The sequence below is a fragment of the Echiichthys vipera genome, assembly GCF_963691815.1.
Source record: "Echiichthys vipera genome assembly, chromosome: 3".
NCBI lineage: Eukaryota > Metazoa > Chordata > Actinopteri > Perciformes > Trachinidae > Echiichthys > Echiichthys vipera.
Genome location: NC_139828.1, coordinates 19,358,892 through 19,378,625, shown reverse-complemented (window position 1 = coordinate 19,378,625; position 19,734 = coordinate 19,358,892). Strand labels below are relative to the sequence as shown.

At 39.9% G+C, this 19,734-nt stretch overlaps 2 protein-coding genes across 2 annotated transcripts; one reads left to right on the top strand and one right to left on the bottom strand.

Moving 5' to 3' along the window:
• Positions 1-130: 130 nt before the first annotated feature.
• Positions 131-3,105, bottom strand: smim7 (small integral membrane protein 7). The gene is made up of 5 exons (XM_083911183.1): positions 3,021-3,105; positions 2,777-2,818; positions 2,421-2,473; positions 2,226-2,316; positions 131-875 (listed from the first exon to the last, which is right to left on the bottom strand). Exons 1-5 carry the CDS (start codon positions 3,044-3,046, stop codon positions 860-862), a joined length of 228 nt encoding a protein of 75 aa, XP_083767309.1. The 5' UTR covers positions 3,047-3,105; the 3' UTR covers positions 131-859.
• Positions 3,106-8,186: 5,081 nt separating this feature from the next.
• Positions 8,187-17,352, top strand: tmem38a (transmembrane protein 38A). The gene is made up of 6 exons (XM_083940491.1): positions 8,187-8,464; positions 12,458-12,614; positions 13,694-13,878; positions 15,461-15,548; positions 16,045-16,162; positions 16,679-17,352. The coding sequence occupies exons 1-6, from the start codon at positions 8,341-8,343 to the stop codon at positions 16,880-16,882; spliced, it is 876 nt and encodes a 291-aa protein (XP_083796617.1). The 5' UTR covers positions 8,187-8,340; the 3' UTR covers positions 16,883-17,352.
• The last annotated feature ends 2,382 nt before the right edge of the window (positions 17,353-19,734 follow it).

The window sequence follows — 19,734 nt, the reverse complement described above, 5'->3', positions numbered from 1 at the left end:
TATGGACGTAGTCTATATGAAGCATTACTAGTATGATGTATCATGTCATTAGACATTAGGTCAGAACTGGATCATGCGTTTCTTGTGCCAACAGACGGTCACGACCATTGAACTCATTTAACAGACAATGCATAAGTGAACTTTTATTGTTAAGATTATGAACACATTTACATGTAGGGCACATACATTTGCTTACAGCATATGTGACCCAAAATAAAAGAAAATTACCTTTTCCATTTTTAAAATCAGCATTGACACTAGAGCCTTACAGCTAGTGACTACATTTGGAGATGTTTGTACAGAGGGGATGCAGAGTTCATGAAGTGACAGTGATCATTTTAACTTGTTTGGTGAATTCGACTGAACCGTGACGGCTGTGCAAGTAAAAGGGATAAAAGGGAGTTTAAGCAAGAGGATCTTAAGGTAAGTCATAAGGTTCTCTACAAGCTTAGATTACTGCAGGACCCTTAAATGATGACACACAGGTAACAAGTCACAGAAATACATTTTTTATCCCGTTAGTGAAGGCTGTCCATCATTTTCAACCCTGCAGTTTCTTTAACAAGCAAACTGATTCTGTTCTCTGATGAAACACGTATCCAGCAAAGACGGCGACACTGGTGCCGTTACAGCTTCAACAACAAGGCTACAAATGTAACAACTTCTATATGACGAAATAAACACAGCAATTCATAAATTCCTGTACAGACAGAAGCATAGTAAATTGTAAAGGGATTGTAATGAAAATAATTAAAGTTAAAATGACCAAAGGAACAGTAAACTCTGATAAAGTAGAATTTTATAGCATCCACATTGGAAAATCTACATCATGATGGAATCCTGTTGCCACAAATGTTGATCATGACCCGAACAATCTGTGAGGATTAGAAACATTCAGCCAGTTAAAAAAGCACAAACTTCAGAGCAGTTTTCTCAAACTCTTAAAAAAAAAAGGTAATAGGAAATCGCAAAGTTGGCTGGTATGGTATTTGACTAAAGATGTAAACATTAGTGCTTCTTCAGATTATTCTTCCTGTGAAAGAAACACTATTTCATGAGTAAAATCTGTCTGTACCAAAAACAACTTTCTGTCACTAAACATTTTAATAGCATCAGAAACAATAAATAACCTAAAGTTTAATTCTTTTTCGGTACTGACATACATCAAATAAGCCCCCGAGACAGGTTTTTTCGTGTATAAACTGTTAACGGAAAAATCCGGGAGAGTTGCTTTTTAACCACTAATACTGCTCAAAATAACACCAAACCTCTGCAGTAGCATGATAAGAGGCCCTACACAAATCATCAATCGGCTCCTTCCTTTTTGGGCATTTTGTAATCGACTTGAATGGACTCTACTGCTAGAGGAGCTGGTACCGGGGCCAGTTGGTAAGTCTTTCATACATGTTTTATGTGTAGGGACTCTTATCATGCTACTGCACAGATTTGATGTTATTTTGAGCAGTATTATCAGTTAAAAAAGACATTTTAATGCCTTCACCGTGCTGCCCCGAGCTAATCAGTGTTAGCCACGCCCCACTGTTAGCGACTCTCCCGGATTACTCCGTTAATAGTTGTTACATGAAAAAAACTTTCTCGATGATTTATTTGACGTATCCAAGTGCCGAAAAAGACCATGGGATGATTTTTTTGCCACAATTACACTTTAAGGTGTTGTTTTGTGTAGGTCCCTTATTGTTTACATTTGAATTACGGCTTTAACCCTGAAACATACCCTTCCCAAGTTAAAGACAATTGAATGTGTCTTAACACAAGGTACATTTCTGTACGACAGAATGTTTCAACCAAACAGCATCAGCCTATTGAGTCCCAAGTGTAAAACTCCAAAAATCGGTCACAAATATTTTATTCCTCTGTAAAAAGGCTCAAGAATGTCCTTAAACGCAGTGTAGTTTTTTTTAGCAAATGTTACTCAAACATAACTGTGTATATATTGGAGACTATTTTCCGACATGGATTGGTAAACATGTGTTGCTCTAGTATTCATAGCAAGACTGTGAATGAAGGACTGGACTGACTCATGGTTGGATTTGATCTTTTCATGGGATTTGTCAAGTGTAAAAGGTATAAAAGTATTGTCCGGTGTATCCTTTAAAGTAGCATTTAGGGACAGAAAGTGTTACAGAAGACATTGCCATCACCATCACATCCAACCACTGCATTACTACGGCTGCATGAACATCAACTTAATGTGGGTTACTTACAGGACCATGCAGAACATCATGAAGATGTTCCACAGAGCGATGAAGATCCGAAAGTATCGTAGGCTGAGTAGAAACTCTCTGATGTTGTCACCTAAAAGACAGATTACAGTGGCAAAGCTTTGAGAACCCCATTTAACCTGTGACACACACTTTATTGTGATTTTTTCCCTCTCGAGCACACACATTCATACACACCTGTTGTCTGTGACCTGGACTCATCTCCAAATCCTTGGGACTCCTTCCTTTTGCTGCAAAACATCAACTTTATTGCCAAGTATGTAAACAGACCAGGAATTTGACCAGGTAATTTGGTGCTTAGCGGATGCAGGAAAATACATAGATATACACATAGCAAAAACATAAAGAATACACTATTTTTTTAAAAAGACACAGAATTTAGGAATTACAACCATATATTACAACCCAGAATTCAAAATTAATAAATATAGAATATGAAATATAAAATAAAATGTGCACATGGCCAACTGACGGGTGTGTTTATTTCCTTTTGTAGCTGTTAAGTTTTCTTTAACAGTAGCGTTAATACTCACAGCTTGAAGTTGAGCACAGCCCCTGCATTCACCAGTAAGGTCCTACAGAGCACAGAGACACACTGTTTGTTGTGTTATCAACGTTAGCTGGTGAGCTGGCGTTAGCACGGAGCTAACTTGTTAAGTAGCAATGATACACCGCCATATGTCCAGCAACACAGAACACAATAACACCCACAGACAACATCTCCTTTCAATAAAAGTATATCTCTGTGTGAAGAATGACAGAAACCAAACAAATTACCCGAATATCAACAGATCTCCGATCATTTTGTTCACATCACATCAGAGATGCCTCACTTCCGTGTTCGTCTACGCAATCAGGAAACTGACCAATGACGTTCCAGAGCTCTCGGTGTGGGGTTTATTGCCCTGAGTAACCTCTGTCAGGTTGTTCCTGCCTGGCTGGTTCTCCCATAGACATATAAAGAGTAGATGCCGCATCGAACGTTGGGCCGCGAGAAATGCGGCCGCCATCTTGGATCGGTCATCCTACCAGATTAGTTCTATGAGTGACTCGTTGAGCCTCTGAGTTGAGCAGCAGAAGGAACAAGATGCCAGAGCACTGTGCAGCGTATTCCTGCTCTAATCTAATATTACAATATTACAATTCATAATCAGTACGGTACAGTACAATTTTAAACAATTAGACATAAATCCATGCATTTTTTAATGTTATAGTGAGTCCCTCAGGCTGTGGCAGGTAGATAAATATTTAGCTGCCAGAGGAGCTGCTGTCCCTTATTTTATTATTATTATCTTGTCACAGTAGAGGCGTGGAGATTAGCCTCTGTGGGAATGTTAGTTAATTTACCCCCCGGCCAGATGTGTGTGTGCAAGCCTGTGTAGATATGGAAGGAGAAGCAGGGAGGAGAGGGGTTGTCGTACATGTGGTCTAGTGTAAATGGATTGCACATTTCCAGCAGTAGGTCAGCGGAGGATGTGCTGTGGTTTCATGAGAGGAAGACACTTCAGAGACAGTTAATCTCAGGTCACCTCAGATATTCTCAGTTTTGTTTTTTTAAATATTGAACATGACATTGACATGAATTATGAGATCATTTTTCATGTCATGTCACTTTTTTTTTTAAAGTTTAGACTATCAAAGGAGAAGTGACAGAATCTGACCAATATCCTTTGCTGTTAAACTGTTTCATCAAACAGGAGCAACATGATGTGGGCTTTATTATAAAGAATGAATTAGAGATTTACGAGGCAAGCGTGACATGTATTTCCACTCTGTGCCCGATATTCTCACAGCTGAACGAAATGTTCCATACATTTTTACTTGGTTCTCCACATCTCCACTTAAAGCAGGACGAATGTCACATGTTTGTAAACCAGAACTGATGAGTCCAGGCTTTTTTAGTTCAGTTGTACCAGAGAAGTTGAAACAGTCTGAAAAGAAAAAATCATACATTTATTTAACTAAGGAAAAATCTTAAATCGTTTGTATAATTTAAAATTGATATTACTGAACTATGCCCCGTGTTTTTGTTTGCACATTAAATACAATTACTACATCATTAAAATATGTAATAAAGAAGACATTCACATAATTAGACCTTAAGGACACAGTCATTTTAGATACTATACAAAGTACTCCTACAACATCACTTTCTTTACCAATTAGAGCTACACTCTAATTGGTAATTGTGCAAGAACAAAACAGTGTGAAAATGATCGATTTAACAAAATGTTATATATATTTGTATACCACACACACTCGCTCAAATGTGGACCCTCCCTCTCCTCTCCACTACCACGACTATGCGACTGGCAGAGCATGGATCATTTCTGAATATTTATAAACATATAGGGTTCGGCTCTTGGTTTTTTTAGTGCTTTAAATGAAAGTGTGTCTGTTTGACTTGTATTTAGATGTGTCCAAAATGTCATCTCTCTCTCTGACCTAATTGTATTGATACTCTTGATTTATATGTATTTTAATTTTCTCTGAGTGTGTGTGTGTGTGTGTGTGTGCGTGCGTGTGTTTGTGTGTGTGTGTGTGTGTGTGTGAGAGAGAGAGAGAGAGAGAGAAAGAGAGAGAGTGAGTGAGAGAGAGATGTATGTATTCATGTATGAAATATAGCCTATTAATACTTTATAAATGATTTCTCTTGTTGTGTTTATATTTATAGTGTTTGCAAAACACCTATCATACATCACATATATCATATATCAGAATATTCTATTACTGTTAATCCCACTGTGAATATTAAAATACGCTGAACCGTGTCCTGTCCTTACACTGAGTGGAGCGGGCGACCGGGCCAAGATGGCGGCTCCACCGCTCGTCAGCGCCAATAGGCCCAACGTTCGATGAGGCGTCTACTCTTTATGTCTATGGGTTCTCCACCAATGACTTTCAATTATAGGTCCCATATTCAAATATTCAGGTGCATATTTGTATTTTGAGTTTCTACTAGAACATGTTATGCTCTAAAGGTTGAATCAGTACATTGAGCAGAACACCGCCATCTATTGTCTCAAGATCATAGTCACAACAACAAAATATAATTCCAGCACTCAGTTGCCAGGTTGGTCAGACCCGGTCAAGTAGCCTACAGGATACCAGAGTCTGCTTGAGTCTGTTTGAACCCATCCCCTCCGGCAAATGTTACCATAAAAACAAGTATTGCAGAGGAGCTTGACTGACAGTTATTGTTAGCCGTTAGCGTTAGCCATTACAGCTAAGTAAACATGAAAGTTAGCTTACCGATCAGGGAGACTGTAGCCATTTTGGCGTGTGTTTGAATGCTGTTGAACTCCTTTATCTCAGTCCATGGAGTGAATGCTTGGCCTATACTGACTCTTGTTTCTGTCTGTCTCCGGTCACTCAGCTGCTGAGACAAATAAAGCAACTGCAGGATTGGCAAACTCCATTTCACCAGCGACAGCCGACAGTAGCTGCACCTAACAACAGACAACCCTGGCAACCAGCAATGCTGGCAGCACTGACAGAACGTGACAGATTCATTCATTCAGTCATTGTCAAACCCGTCAAAAAAGATTAAAAATAATAATTCAGACTAAATAAATCTTTTTATGGAAAAGCAACACTGAAACGCTTCGCTAACGCCTGTCTTTTTAAGACCCCCTCCTGAAAAAGCCCAGTCTGCTCTGATTGGTCAGTGTTTCTGGGTCTTCTGCATCTGCGCTCCCAGCATCTCTGCACCGTCATTGTAGTAGTGGTGGTGAAATCGCAGCTTCATGAACCAGTAAACCAAATTGATACAGCTGCTCATGTCACAACATGTCATACAGTCAGTAGAGGGACATCTGCTGGCTCTGTGTCAGAACTGCATCTGAAATGCCTGAAAAACCTGCTTTGTGACGTAACGAGGCCTCGTTCGTAGTGGTTGTAAAGCAGGGATCAAAACTTGTCTCTCAACACTCCCGCGTCATAGAGATCGATGCTGTGTCGAGCGAGAAGGCTCAAGCATAACATCACTACATTTCAGTCGGGAATGACTGTAACAGCACTGTAGCAGCACTTTCTACCTATATTTAATATAGTTGTGACATCACAACTGTACAGAAGTCCTGACGGCTCGTTTAAAGGCACAGTTTCTGAATACGGCTGTGTGCATTTCTCTGTGGATTGAGAGTTCTGATAATTTCACAGTATTGATATAGGCTAGAACCTCAACCTGCTTTATAATAAAAAAGTATAAAGAAATCTAAATTTTTACAATATGGGACCTTTAAAGTAGCCATAAATCAATTTAACTAAATTTAATTTAATTACAGCGCCAATTCATAACAAAAGTTATCTCAGGACACTTTACAGAGTGAGTAAAGACCACACTATATGACTTATTTATGATTTACATAGACCCAACAACCCTCCTTGAGTCCACAGTGGCAACGAAAACCTTCCCTTTAACAGGAACGTCGGACAGATCCAGTGGAGGAAGAAAGAGAGAAAAGACAGACAGATGGACAGAGAGAGACAAAGACAGACACAAAGACAGTCCCAGAGATGCAAGCGACCACAAAAGTAACAGTAAATATAATAATATCTATAGTAATGTGAATACGATTTAAATGTTATTGCAGTTAATATAGTAGATTGGTAGAAACGAGTACAGCTAAGGTGACAGAATATGACAGTATATATGAGTAATAGTGATGATAGCAGCAGGAAGCATCATGCAGGAGCACGGCAGCAGGCACCACTACGATCAGCAGAGACCTGTGAGACGACAAAGCACAAACAACCCCGGGGAAGAAGTTGAATTAGAAACATGCATTAATGAGACATGAATGATACAAACAGAGAGGAGAGAAGCTCTGAGTATCAGAAACAGGATTTATAAAGGTTCATCTGCTTGTGAGACTAAAATTTGGGTATAATTGCAAAATATCGACTTTCGCGCAAGAGCGCCAGATGTAGACACAAAAATTAAAGATCATGTCAGATCCTTCGATAGCTCAGTTGGTAGAGCGGAGGACTGTAGAGGTAGCAGCAGGTATCCTTAGGTCGCTGGTTCAAATCCGCCTCGAAGGAGTGACTTTTGGGACGGCAGTAGCTCCGTCCATAGGTGACTGGGCTAGGAACCGGACGCTTGCTGGTTCCGAGTTCCCTGTTTGGACCATGAAAGGAGTGTGGACGTGTGGCTGGAGAGTTGCCAGTTCATCTCCTGGGCACTGCCGAGGTACTGTTGAGCAAGGCACCGAACAAACCCCCATCTGCTCGGGGCGCCGGTCACTGGCAGCCCCCTCGCTCCAACATCTCTCCATTGTTTGCATGTGTGTAGGTCCTGTCTGTGCATGTGTGTGTATTTCGGGCCCGTGTGTAAAATGAATCTTCTGATAAGCAAGAACTTTAGTTTTTGAAAAGGTTTCAGCTGTGTGGATTTGCGCCGCCTGGTGGTGGCTGAGGTATTTGCCCTGATTATTATTATTATTCTCAAGCTATAAAAACAAAAGCATACAAAAATAACAAATAAAATGCATATTAACATGCACAAAATCCGGTAGCCGTTTATATGATTAGGTTAATTATTTCGGTGCCTTTAATCACAACATTTCCGCATCATGTGGAAGAATGTAAACAGTCGATGAGATCACCAAATGTTGACTGGGAGTCTGCAGCCTCGGTGCAGGAGCTGATCCGGGTCGAGGGATGTTTTTATGAGCGGTGAATGAGTCTTTGTCCGTATAATCTATCTCGGGCTTCGTTGTGTTTCTAGGCTGCAACAAACCTCTCATCGCGTCTTGTGGCTCAGTTAAATAATCGACGATTCACACCTTAAGCCTTTTGTGTAGATGTGCAGCAGCTGACATGTACACCTCCTGTCGTCTAAAAACCGGAGCAGCTGGCACGGGCCGGTGACGATGATGATGCTGCGGTGGCTGCTGAGGCTGGAGATGAGTGGTATTAATAGGAGGGCTTGAGTGTCACACAGCCTTTCACTGTCAGGACCGGGGGGTTTGGTGGAGAGTCGGTGGACCGGGTTTGGGGGGGCTTCACGATCCAGACTGCGCAGTTGGAATAAAACAAACAAACAAACAAACAAACAAACAAACAGGGACTCGCTGGGTATCAGACAGTCAACATGGAAGTGCTGGCAGTTCTTAATTTGGGCGATTTTGCCCAAGTTTTCTCCAAAATGGGAATGTTTCCCGTGTTTGATCTCGCTTATTACATCGTGTCCATCCTCTACCTCAAGTATGAGCCAGGTCAGTGTGGTTTTCACTTTCTTTCTTTTTTTCTGTCCTCCTTTCTTTCTTTCTTTCTTTCTTTCTTTCCTTCTTTCAATTTTTATTTGATAAATATGATTATCTATAAGCTATTCTGATTGTTATATTGGCAGGTAGCGTTCATGCTCCACACTCTCAGACTCTGCCTTAACATGCATTTATGTAGAATAACATTTAATGGGGGATTTAATATTTAAACAATTGGGATGAAAAGCTCTGATATTTGTGTCAAAATATGCATAACGCATATGCTTTATTTTGATTTTCTGTGTTATAACTATATCTCACACAACTGTAATATCCCTACAGGGACTTTCTGTCGCTGTTATCATATACACCCTAGTAAGGAGCTCTCCAGCTCTGCTTGCTTGCTGTGAGGGAATGTCTGTTGCTGCTGCAGCCTGACCTCATTAACACAGGAGTAAATCACTGGAGTAGATTAAGCCCCTCAGCTTTGGGTAAAGCCTAATATTTTCCAGGATTCAACCCCTTTGAGCAACAGAGCCCGATGAAGATGAAACCTGAGAGAAAGGCCTGTGCATACCAGAGACTTAGGCAATAAATAGAAGATCCTGAAATAGACAGTGTCAGTGGCCCTTCTGCTGCACACTTTATACACACTGCAGTTGGGTGTGAATGTTAAACATGAAATAAACTGTTGAGCTGTACCAGCCCAGCATGACCTAATTGTTCCTGTGAGTGTGTGAGCTTTTAAAAAAAGTTCCTCATCCTAAAGAAAAAGTTCACTCTGACATGAAAGTTCAGTAATTGACGTCTCATTTTGATCTCAGTTGAGGCTTCGGTGAAGATGTTTGGAGCATCTCGACCTAATAACGTCATCCTCTAAAAGTGTACAGCTTCAAATGAGACTTAGACATCCATCTTATCCTTCCAAAAGAGCTTGTACAACATATTTCATCATTTCATTTAATTTCCCAGTGAGTAAAATAAAGGAGCTACTTTAGGGCTTTTGGAAACATGCTTTGTACTAAATGTAGTTAGAACTTTGAGGGTGAGTTAGTTGAGTAGAAGACCAATGAATGGGGTTGACAGTGTCACACCCTTCAAGGGGAACTCTTTATTATTCTGTGTCTTCAGAGGGAGCTGCGCAAAGATAAAGTGCCTCAAGTGATGTCATTTGAGTAAAAGTTGATTGAAGAATACAAATTAAAAAATTAAAAAAACCAAAACGATCTGGGGCAGTGGCGTTAGTAAACGTAAAAGAGTAGCGAAAGTCTTGCGAGATGGTTAAAGGAGTGCAATGCTAAATCAGGGAAGCACTCTTTTAACAGTTATAAGTGTGGCCATTTGCTAATTTGAGCGAACACATGCATAAAGTTAAACATAATCGTAGTTAGTACTGTCATTACATTTTCATTGGTGTCAAAAAGAAGTCGTGACACTGCTGGCACTCATGCCAGCAGAGGTAAAGGGGATTGTCTAATTTTGCTTTCAACACATTTGTTGTATTTTGTAGTAAATGTAAATAAAAAGAGTTTAAATACACTGAGGGAGTTCTTGTTTTTAATTGCAACAGTCAAAATTAGGGGGTTTTAGAGTTAAAATCCATCATCAGAGCTCAGTATAGAGTAACACATGGCTACCAAAGCTGACTTCATGACTGTCACTGTATACCTTTAACTGCATATCTCATTTTACTGTCAAATGTCTCGTGCCGCCAACATTTGCAAGATCTTTTTCATATACACCCTACTCTACATGTGTTCGAATGGAGGAGGCCTTGTTCACAGTACATGTTAGAAGAGCACATAGATGAGTTTCGGTGATCAACATGGACTCAGGGAGGAGATACAAGTGTTCTGGGGGGTCAGAGGTTAACCCAGGCCCGACAGTTGCAAGGCAGGAGAAGCAGTCGAGCAGAATATATTTATAGGGAGGCATTTCTCGGGATCAGATTGCTCTCAAACTGAGCGCCAGTCTCACCGCGACACCCTCACCCACCTGTTGTTGGAGATTTGTGCGATGAAGCAGCCGTTCACATTTACTGAACAGTCTTGTAACACCCTGAAGTCTTTACACTTTTCAAATCAGGTCTTACTTTACATATAAATATAAATATTCCTGCAGTTTCTCTTACGTTATCATGTTCAGATTTATACAACAATATAGGAGTGAAAATTTACATTCTAAATGAGTTGTTTTTTTGTACATCAACACATCTCGGCATAGATGGAAAGTAACTGAGTACATTTATTTAAGTTATTCTTCTACTTTACATGCTTTTATTTATTTAAAGCCATAGTTATTTACTAATTACTTTTTAGATAATGATTCATTATATCAATAGTTTGATTTACTTCCCCAGGCAGAGTTAATTGTAAGACAGCACAAAGCACATATAGCTATAGTTAGCTGCAGTTTATCATACTTTGCTGTTGACTGGAGCTATAATTACAGTGTTTTGAGATGCAGTTGTAATGGAGGTCTGCCAGCCAATCAGGCATAAACAATTACCAATTTTCTTTATATGGCCCAATATTACACATCACAAATTTGTCCAAGGGGCTTTATAATATGTACAATACTTTATACAACACTCTCCAAACAAACCCCTTTAATGGGGAAACATGTTTTTTTTTTTTTAAACTCAGGAAGAGTAGTAGACAGACAGTAGATGTGTGCACAAAAAAGACCAACATTACAGTATGGACAATCAGAACGACAAAATTATAGGCTACTGGTAACATGTATGGAGAGTGGATCCGGAGGAACTTCCCAGACAGCAGTTCAGACTGTCGGATGTCACGATAGGAAAAGTTAAAGCAGCTAGCAGAAGGGGGCTTTTCAGGAAGTTTGGCTCCAGTGTTAGAAAGAAATCTAGGATTGTGTTCATTGTTACTGATTAAGTGAGAGAAAAAGGAGACTTAAGCAGCGGACAGAGCACACTTGTACCATAAGAGGTAGAAAACTCTGTATTCTGGTCATACCACTCAAACCTTTCTGCCCAGTAAATGTCATGGTACATGTACTGACATGCTTGATATACTGGTCATATATATATATATATACAATATTAAATGTTCATATATAAAGCATACTCTGAGTTTAAATCACAAAGAGCTTTCTGTTCTGCTCCAGTCTGTATACTTTAAAGACCCAGTCTGACTGCAGAAGTCCTGAGTCAATATTAGCTTATGATAAAAAAGGAGGATTATCAGGGCGTCAACTGAAATGGTTGTCTGGGCGTGGACAAAGATACAGCTCATAGACACACAAGGGATCCACTGATAATGACTTTTGAAGGTCAGCACTGACAGTTCTGTATAGGAACTAACAGAAGCATTTTAAATGAATTTTACCCCAGAAGAAGTGTCTTTTGGTCAGAGTGGGAAAGCCTCTAAAACAGCATTTAGACCTTTAGGATTCAGCCGGTCATTAATAATGAGGCTGTAATAATTATATAGTTACAATTACAACATGTTTTTTAATTATATTTAATATGTTGATTTAATTGATTACATTTAGAAAACATGATGAAATTAAATGAATGTTTTGGAAAACAGTAAAAAAATCAATTTGCTAAATTTACCAATTAAATACTCCAAATTAAGGAGAAATATATAACTTTTAACCATTTTATACAATGTTTTGTGTATAAATAAAATGTATAAATAAATAAAGTGATGGTCATTAATGATGGAAAAAAAGATTACAATTATTCCAGTAACAGACTTCAGCTTCAGTGGGGGAAAAAAATGTGCAATGACAATCTCAGTTTTTTCATGGTGTTTTTTTCATCAGCTGTCATCAAGAACGATCCTCCCAACATACAGTGCATAACTGATATTTAACAAAAGCCAAACACATCCTGAGCTTCACACACATAAAACACTGGGTGCATAAAAGTCCCTTAACCTGACTCACACTGAAAACCACACTGTGATATTTTCATTTCCACACCGTGTGTTCGGGACGGCCCCTGACCCTGACAGCTCCTCCTCTGTGTTGCAGGCTCTGTGGAGGTTTCTCGCCGGAGTCCCGTGGCCTCCTGGCTCTGTGCCATGCTCTACTGCTTTGGTAGTTACATCCTGGCAGACATCTTGCTTGGAAGCTGCCCCATCGACTATTTCCAATACAACAGCCACATCCTGCTGGCCTCAGCTGTCTGGTGAGGAAGTCTAATCTTTACAGGGAATCAGATGCTGCTTTAAGGTTCAATGATGGGACCATCATATCTGCTTTCCGTGATTAATGCTTTTCATCCAATTTACAAGACTATATATGATAGAAAATATCTCCCACCAGCCACTATTTGGAGGTCACCCTATCCTTGAATTTATTTTCCTGCTTTATACAGGACAATAAACTTTAAAAGCGTCAGTCAATAATTATTAAAATTACTTTTGGAAAACAGAAATGCGTAATTAAGAAACAATGCCCTGCGATAGACTTGCGTCCTGTCCAGGGTGTACCCCGCCGCACGCCCGATGTCAGCTAGGATCGACTTCAGCCCCCCGCGACCCCGACAGGGACAAGCGGTTGAAGATGAATGAATGAATGAATGAATGTACCAGTAAATCTACACATCCCAGTCAACACCATTTGAACAGAGGCAATAGATGCTTTACATAAGGCAAAGAAATACATCACAACTACATTTAAAAACACAGTAAACTTCACAATAGAATAAAATAAAATGAGGTTTAAAACATGGCATGAATGGAGTGAGACAACAGCAGGACTCTAAAACTCATCTTTATGACCAGACAACTAGAAGAAGAAGAGGAAGAATTATTACTTTATTAATCCCGCAAGGGTATATTCAATTTTTTCACTCTGTTAATATCCAGGTTACATAAACAAAGGCCTGAAATACACACACATGCACAAACAGGACCTATATACATGCAATTAATGGAGAGATGTCAGAGCGAGGGGGCTGCCAATGGATTGGCGCCCCGAGCAGTTTGGGGTTCGGTGCCTTGCTCAACAGCACCTCGGCAGTGCCCAGGAGATGAACGGGCACCTCTCCAGCCACCAGTCCACACTCCATTCATGGTCTACACAGGGACACGAACCGGCGACCCTACGGTTCCCAGCCGAGTCACCTATAGACTGAGTGGGAAAAGTAGTTTTTAACGTGATTTGGATGAAATAAAATACGTTTGAAACCATCAGAGCTGAATATTTGATTTTCACCATCCCCTCTCCTCACTCTAATATCTTGTTCTCTGCCTTCTTTCTCAGGTACCTCATCTTTTACTGCCCATTGAACCTCTTCTATAAATGCGTGGCTTTCCTGCCCATCAAGCTAGTGTTGGTCGCCCTGAAGGAAGTCGTCCGCGCCCGTAAGATCGCAGCAGGTGTTCACCACGCCCACCACGCCTACCACCATGGCTTCTTCATCATGGTCATTGTTGGATACGTCAAAGGTCAGTGTCTTGTGATTTCACAGCGATTTGCTGCCATGCGACAGTGATGATGTTTTCACCTCTGTGTGTGTCATCATGGTAAAATGTGGTCCTGGAGACACCTACTGTAGTGGGAACTACCACTGTATGCAGGTATAAAGATTTTGTCACCGCAATAGCATTGCAACAGTGCAAGATACTGTCACGAAACATTACAGGTGTCTAGCTAAGTTCAAAATGAAGGTTGAGTTTAAAGATTTTTGTGGCCCGAGAAAGAGGGTGGAAGTAGGGAAGGGGTTATTGCCCCACCCGTGCACTTTATGCCCCTGGCTCGATTTAGCAGCGCGGCTGGTGTGATCCCATCACAAGCACAGAAGCTATATGGTATCTAGTGCCAATTATTTCCTCAATTAGTCGATTAATCATTTGGTCTGTAAAATGTCAAATACATTGTGAGAAATGCTGATCTCAATTCCCTAAAGCCCAGGTGACGATATGAATATTTAGCTAATATCACATAAGACAAAGAAAAGCAGAAAATCTTCACAATGTGGTAGCTGCAGTTACTGTAGGGAGTGTTTGGCATTTTTATTTTGCTTTATTATTTTTCACTAATAGATGAACTAACTGACTAATCATTTCAGCATCAGAATAAAGTCTTTAACTCTGCTTGGTGAGCCTTCACTCTGTGCTGCTCACTCCGGCTGCAGCTCTCTGCTTTGACAGCTGCTCTCAGTGAGCCACCGCATTTAAACGCGATCCCCCATACATGTGCATGCCAGTGGCACATGTGCACTTCATTCATAATCATCTGAGCCCCACCCTCATCCACCTCCTCCGGCTAACAGTAAAGTTCTGCATCTCCTACAAAATCATCCTCCTCACTGACAAAATCACATCAGGCACTCGCCCCCCAGCCTTTACCAGACCTCTTCCACTCCTCCTCCTCAGCGATGGGTCTGCTCACCAAGACTTTTGGAGATGGAGCCTTCAGTGTGGCAGCCCCCATCCTTTCTGCTACCTCTCTGTAATTCCTGGGAAACATTTCTCTAATTTATTTATTTATTGTTTACTCAGTGTATTGTTACTTGTTCTATCGTCATGTAAAGCATCCTTGGTTCCCTTGAGAGGTACTATAAAATACAAATAATAATAATAATTATTATTACTACATGTACTTAAATAACCTGATAACTCAAAGAAACCAGGTTACATTGGTTATTGACTGATTGCTTAGGAAGAACTGATCACTACGTTCCATTCCAGTTACATTTTAAATGAATAAAATAGGATTTACAAGTATCTGAACCCAGAAATGCTCAGAAAGGACAGAGAAAGTCATTTGTATGTAGAGTACCACTGATGTCTTTGTTGCACCCTTAATCCACATGTTTCTTGTATTTTTGTGGACTATACAATAGAGGAATGTCCATAGAAATGTATATAAAGAGTTGTCCTGGTCTGATCTCTGCTTCAATAGTGAGGCCCAGTGGGCGTCCATGTTGAAAATGGGGGAAGAAAGCTGAAGCCAGATAAGAGCAGTCACACGAGACACATATTTTTTGACCTCATTTTTTTCCATTGTCTATTTTTGTCTTCACAGGGTCTGGAGTAGCTCTCATGTCCAATTTTGAGCAGCTGCTGCGTGGTGTGTGGAGGCCTGAGACCAATGAGATCCTCAACATGTCATTGTAAGTCTGTGACTCTTCCTTCTGCTGCTGGGAAAATAAAGCTTCCCCCACCCTGCCCCCTCCAGCATGCAGATGTTTTAAACCAGATGTTGGAAACAAAACACAAACTTAAAAGTTATTGTCACTTAAACTGGACACACCGCTGTCAGACAGTTTTAAGAAACACGTTTGTTGTTGAAGTCACTATTTGCCTGATGTTGGCGCCCTCCAGTGGTAGCATCAAAAAAAGCACTTTGGTAGACTGTAATTCACCCAACTATCAGATGAAAATCTCCTAAAAGAAAAGCTACCAACCTACGTTTGAGCTTGAATCAAAACATTGAACTAAACAATTTAAAGTTGATTTCATATGAAAATGCAAAAGCATTCATACAGTTGTAGGTTTGCACATCTTATGTTGGTCTAGAGGAGTGCTCTTACTAAATGCTTTTTTCTGTGCTGTGATCCGAGCTGCAGTCAGATATTTCACTAACAGTTTTGTGTTTCGTCTCTGCAGCCCGACCAAAGCCAGTCTGTACGGAGCCATCCTCTTCACCCTGCAGGAGGCTCACTGGCTGCCAGTGTCCAAGAGCACCCTCATCCTCGTCTTCACCCTCTTCATGGCCACGAGCAAGGTCAGCAAAGTGTAGTTGACTGTGCCTTTTATGATTTATTTTAAGCCTGAGATTTTGAAATCTGTGTTGCATACACTTGTTTGTCATATGTAAAAGTAGGTAGTAGCTAAGTTTAAGAAAGGAAAAATACATCGGTTTAATATAGTGGTTCAATGTTTATATTTCTTGTTGTATTACATTTTTTCTTAAGTGAATGTTATTTGTATTTTCTGTGCTTCTTTAATTAAAGCTACCCCATGGACTTTTTGACCATTATTGTTTAAAGAAAATAAATAAATCTATTTAAAGGTCCCAAATGGCAAAAAGTGAGATTTCGATGCCTTTTCTGATTATAAAGCAGGTCAAGGTGAAAGTATCAAAACTCTCAACCCACAAAGAGAAATGCACACAGCCTGTATTCAGAGACTGTGCCTTTAAACGAGCCATCAGGACTTGTGTATGTTTGGGATGTCACAACTATACCAGTGCCCCCTTAGCTGTCACTAATCTCTTCTAACTGTCACTATCTTTCTTCAGGTGGTGATGACCGCCCGGCACTCTCACGGCTCGCCCTTCGCTCTCATTGAGTCCTGGGTTTGCCATCTGCTGTTCGGCTCCCCTCTGGGTGGATCTGAGGAAGACCACCATCATCCTCCCGCCGCTGTCCCATCTTCACCTCTCAAAACCAAGGAGGAGCTGAGCGACGGCGCCCGCAAGAGGAAGGCAAAGAAAGCCGAGTAGGACGCCAAGCTGAAGACTTCATCGTGACCTCCACATGATGAGACCTCCCATTCCTTTTCTAGGGAAAGGGGCAGTTTGACGTTCAACCGAATGAGACCCTTTCTATTAGAGCAAAAGGGTGCTTAGTGCATCTACACAGAACAAGGACTCTGTGAATACCACGGCAAATGTTTCACACTCCAACCCAACGTGGACATTATAAGCCTATTTATTTATGTGTTTGTGAACATCTGCATTTGTGTGGTGATCCACGTTCAGCAGCTGCATGGTCGTTTTAGGACGGCCTCTGTTCCACATCAGTAGCTGTGTCAGTGATTTTCTTTAAGTCCAAAAAACTATATTTTAAGGTCAGAAAGAAATAGAAAATACAAATTATTCTTCAATCAAAAATTCAAATGTGAATAAAGCATTATGTGAAAGAACATTGGTTCTTTTTACACTGTCTCTAAATAAAATCAGGAGAAACATTGTCCTAGTGTTTTTTCCCTTCTTTTTCTTATTTTGATTTATTTCCATGTTGACTAATCAGAAGAGATAAATGGTCATAACTGAGTTCTGGGTTTATCTCCACTTTAGTTTAGGTCTTGTTTTTGATGAAGCACAATGTATTAGGATATTAATTAAAACACATTAACAGCCTTTCAGTGATTAACTGGATAGAAAAGATATATATATTTAGGTTTTCAGTGACTATTTTCTATAAAGGATGATGCTTTGACACATTTTTACCTTTAAGTAACTTTATTGAAAATTATCAGCACTGGTATATTTAAAATGTTTGTACATATTTTATAGTTTCTCACTTTCAGGAACAGAGAACACAGGTTTCGACCCAAAACTAAAACACTACATTATGGTACTGTAGGATGCATTTATGTGTAAGCCGCATGTTTGATGTAGTTGGAGCAAACTTCTTCATAAAATGTTAGGCTGTTTAATCTGCAAACTTCAAGAAATGCAAACTTCAAGACATTTCTTTCAATGATAGAATAATACAATTTTATTTTACAGTAAGAATATTTAAACCAAGTTTGTAATTTAAACCAATGTTTTTAATTATTATTTTTCAACTTGAAACAAGAGTCTGTTGAAACAGGAAATAATAAATCACCGTCTCGGCACAAGAATTACAGAAACAGTCGATCTAAGAAAATTCAAACAAGTTGATTTGCATTTAAAAAGGTTAAAATATTCTTCTGCAGTTTTTATGAGAAAATGAAAATCTTCTGACTTAAAAGCACCACACTCGAGATTGAGAACATTAATGTTTCTATATTTGTTCTATGTAAAGATATAATCCAGTTCAATTCAATTTTATTTATTGTGCCAAATCATGACAAAAGTTATCTCAGGACACGTTACAGACTAGGTATAGACCACACTCTATGACTTATTTATGATTTTCCATAGACCCAACAATTCCCCTGTAGAGTACAGTGGCAACGGAAACCTTCCCTATAACAGGCAGCAGAGTTATGGTGTCCTGAGCAGAGAATGAAGTCAGTTCTCCCTCTGTTTGTGTTGTTATCTGAGCTTCTCTGTTGTTTGTGATAGGTGGATGTGTGGATGTTTGTGCATGTGGCTACAAAACGTTGTAATTTCACATATTAGGCTGAGAGCCATGTGGAGGCAATCCCAGTCCCTCCTTTATTTATTTCAGTAATTTGAGTAGGGCAAATGTGTAAGGCCTCCCTAAAAAGATTTAGATCATATTGGCACAGTTTGCAATGACAACTATAAAACCCCTTAAACAATGCACCGCTGCTGTCAAAAAAAAACAACCTAGGTGAGGCCTCTTCCAGCTACAGGTTTTAGAAGTTTATCATATGTAATATGCAAAATCTCCAAGTACATACAGCTATCAGATAAAAGTAGTGGAGTCAAAGTATAAAGTAGCCTACAATTTACCTATACTAGGTCAACTTTTTCATGGTGTTTTATTAACTTGTCATTATGCATTTCCAAAATATCTCTTTGTTATAAAGTGTGCTGTATGCAGCCACCAGCTGGTGTTTACTAACTGGGTTATAAGGCTCTTACTCTGCAGCTGAGACCAGTTTCTAACACTTATATATTGCGTTGCACTTATTCGTAGCTGTAAAAGTAAGTGCCAAAACTCCACTATTAAAGACGTGTTTAAGACCAGCAGTGGTCAAAGACTCAGTTTGTCTTCATAAACTCTCTGTTATGTAATTCTGAGGCTGTCGGTGGCAGGAAAGGTCTGAGGTCGACCCGAGGTCACGTCCTGAGAAACTTGGATGCCCCCTGCCGTGCTGACAAACTCTTGTAGCACAGGCAATAAAGCCTCACTAATGAACTTTGCAGGAGGTCGTCTCACTCGACCTTTGACCTTAACATTCCTCACAGCAGCGAAGAAGACGAGGCAGGGAATAGATCTGTTCGCTGCATTTCCAGGTTACGTTTGTTTGTTGTACTGTTGGAGCTCACAGAAACCATCAGACCAAACGTTCACTTCATCCTCTTTCATGACTTTTGTTCACAATTTCAAGTATGACATGGAACTTTATTGATACTCATGAGAAAACAGGACAATATCTGTAGATGATGAAGATTACATTTAGAGATAAAGCTTAGCACAAGTTCAACCAGGAAGACTTTATGTAACTCATTCATTCTCATTCTCCTCTCACTCAGTTTACATGGTAACCCAAGATTTGTGAAAGTCTTGCGAGATGGGAAAGTTTAGTTTAGACGTTCAGGAAGAGAGTCGCACAAGAGTTTTTGCAAATCTATGGTTACCACCTAGACATGACTCTCTCTCTATATCTTCCACTTCAGAGTAAAGTGTCCAACTCTCATGAAACAAGCTTGTTTGTTTGTTTTTCCAGTCA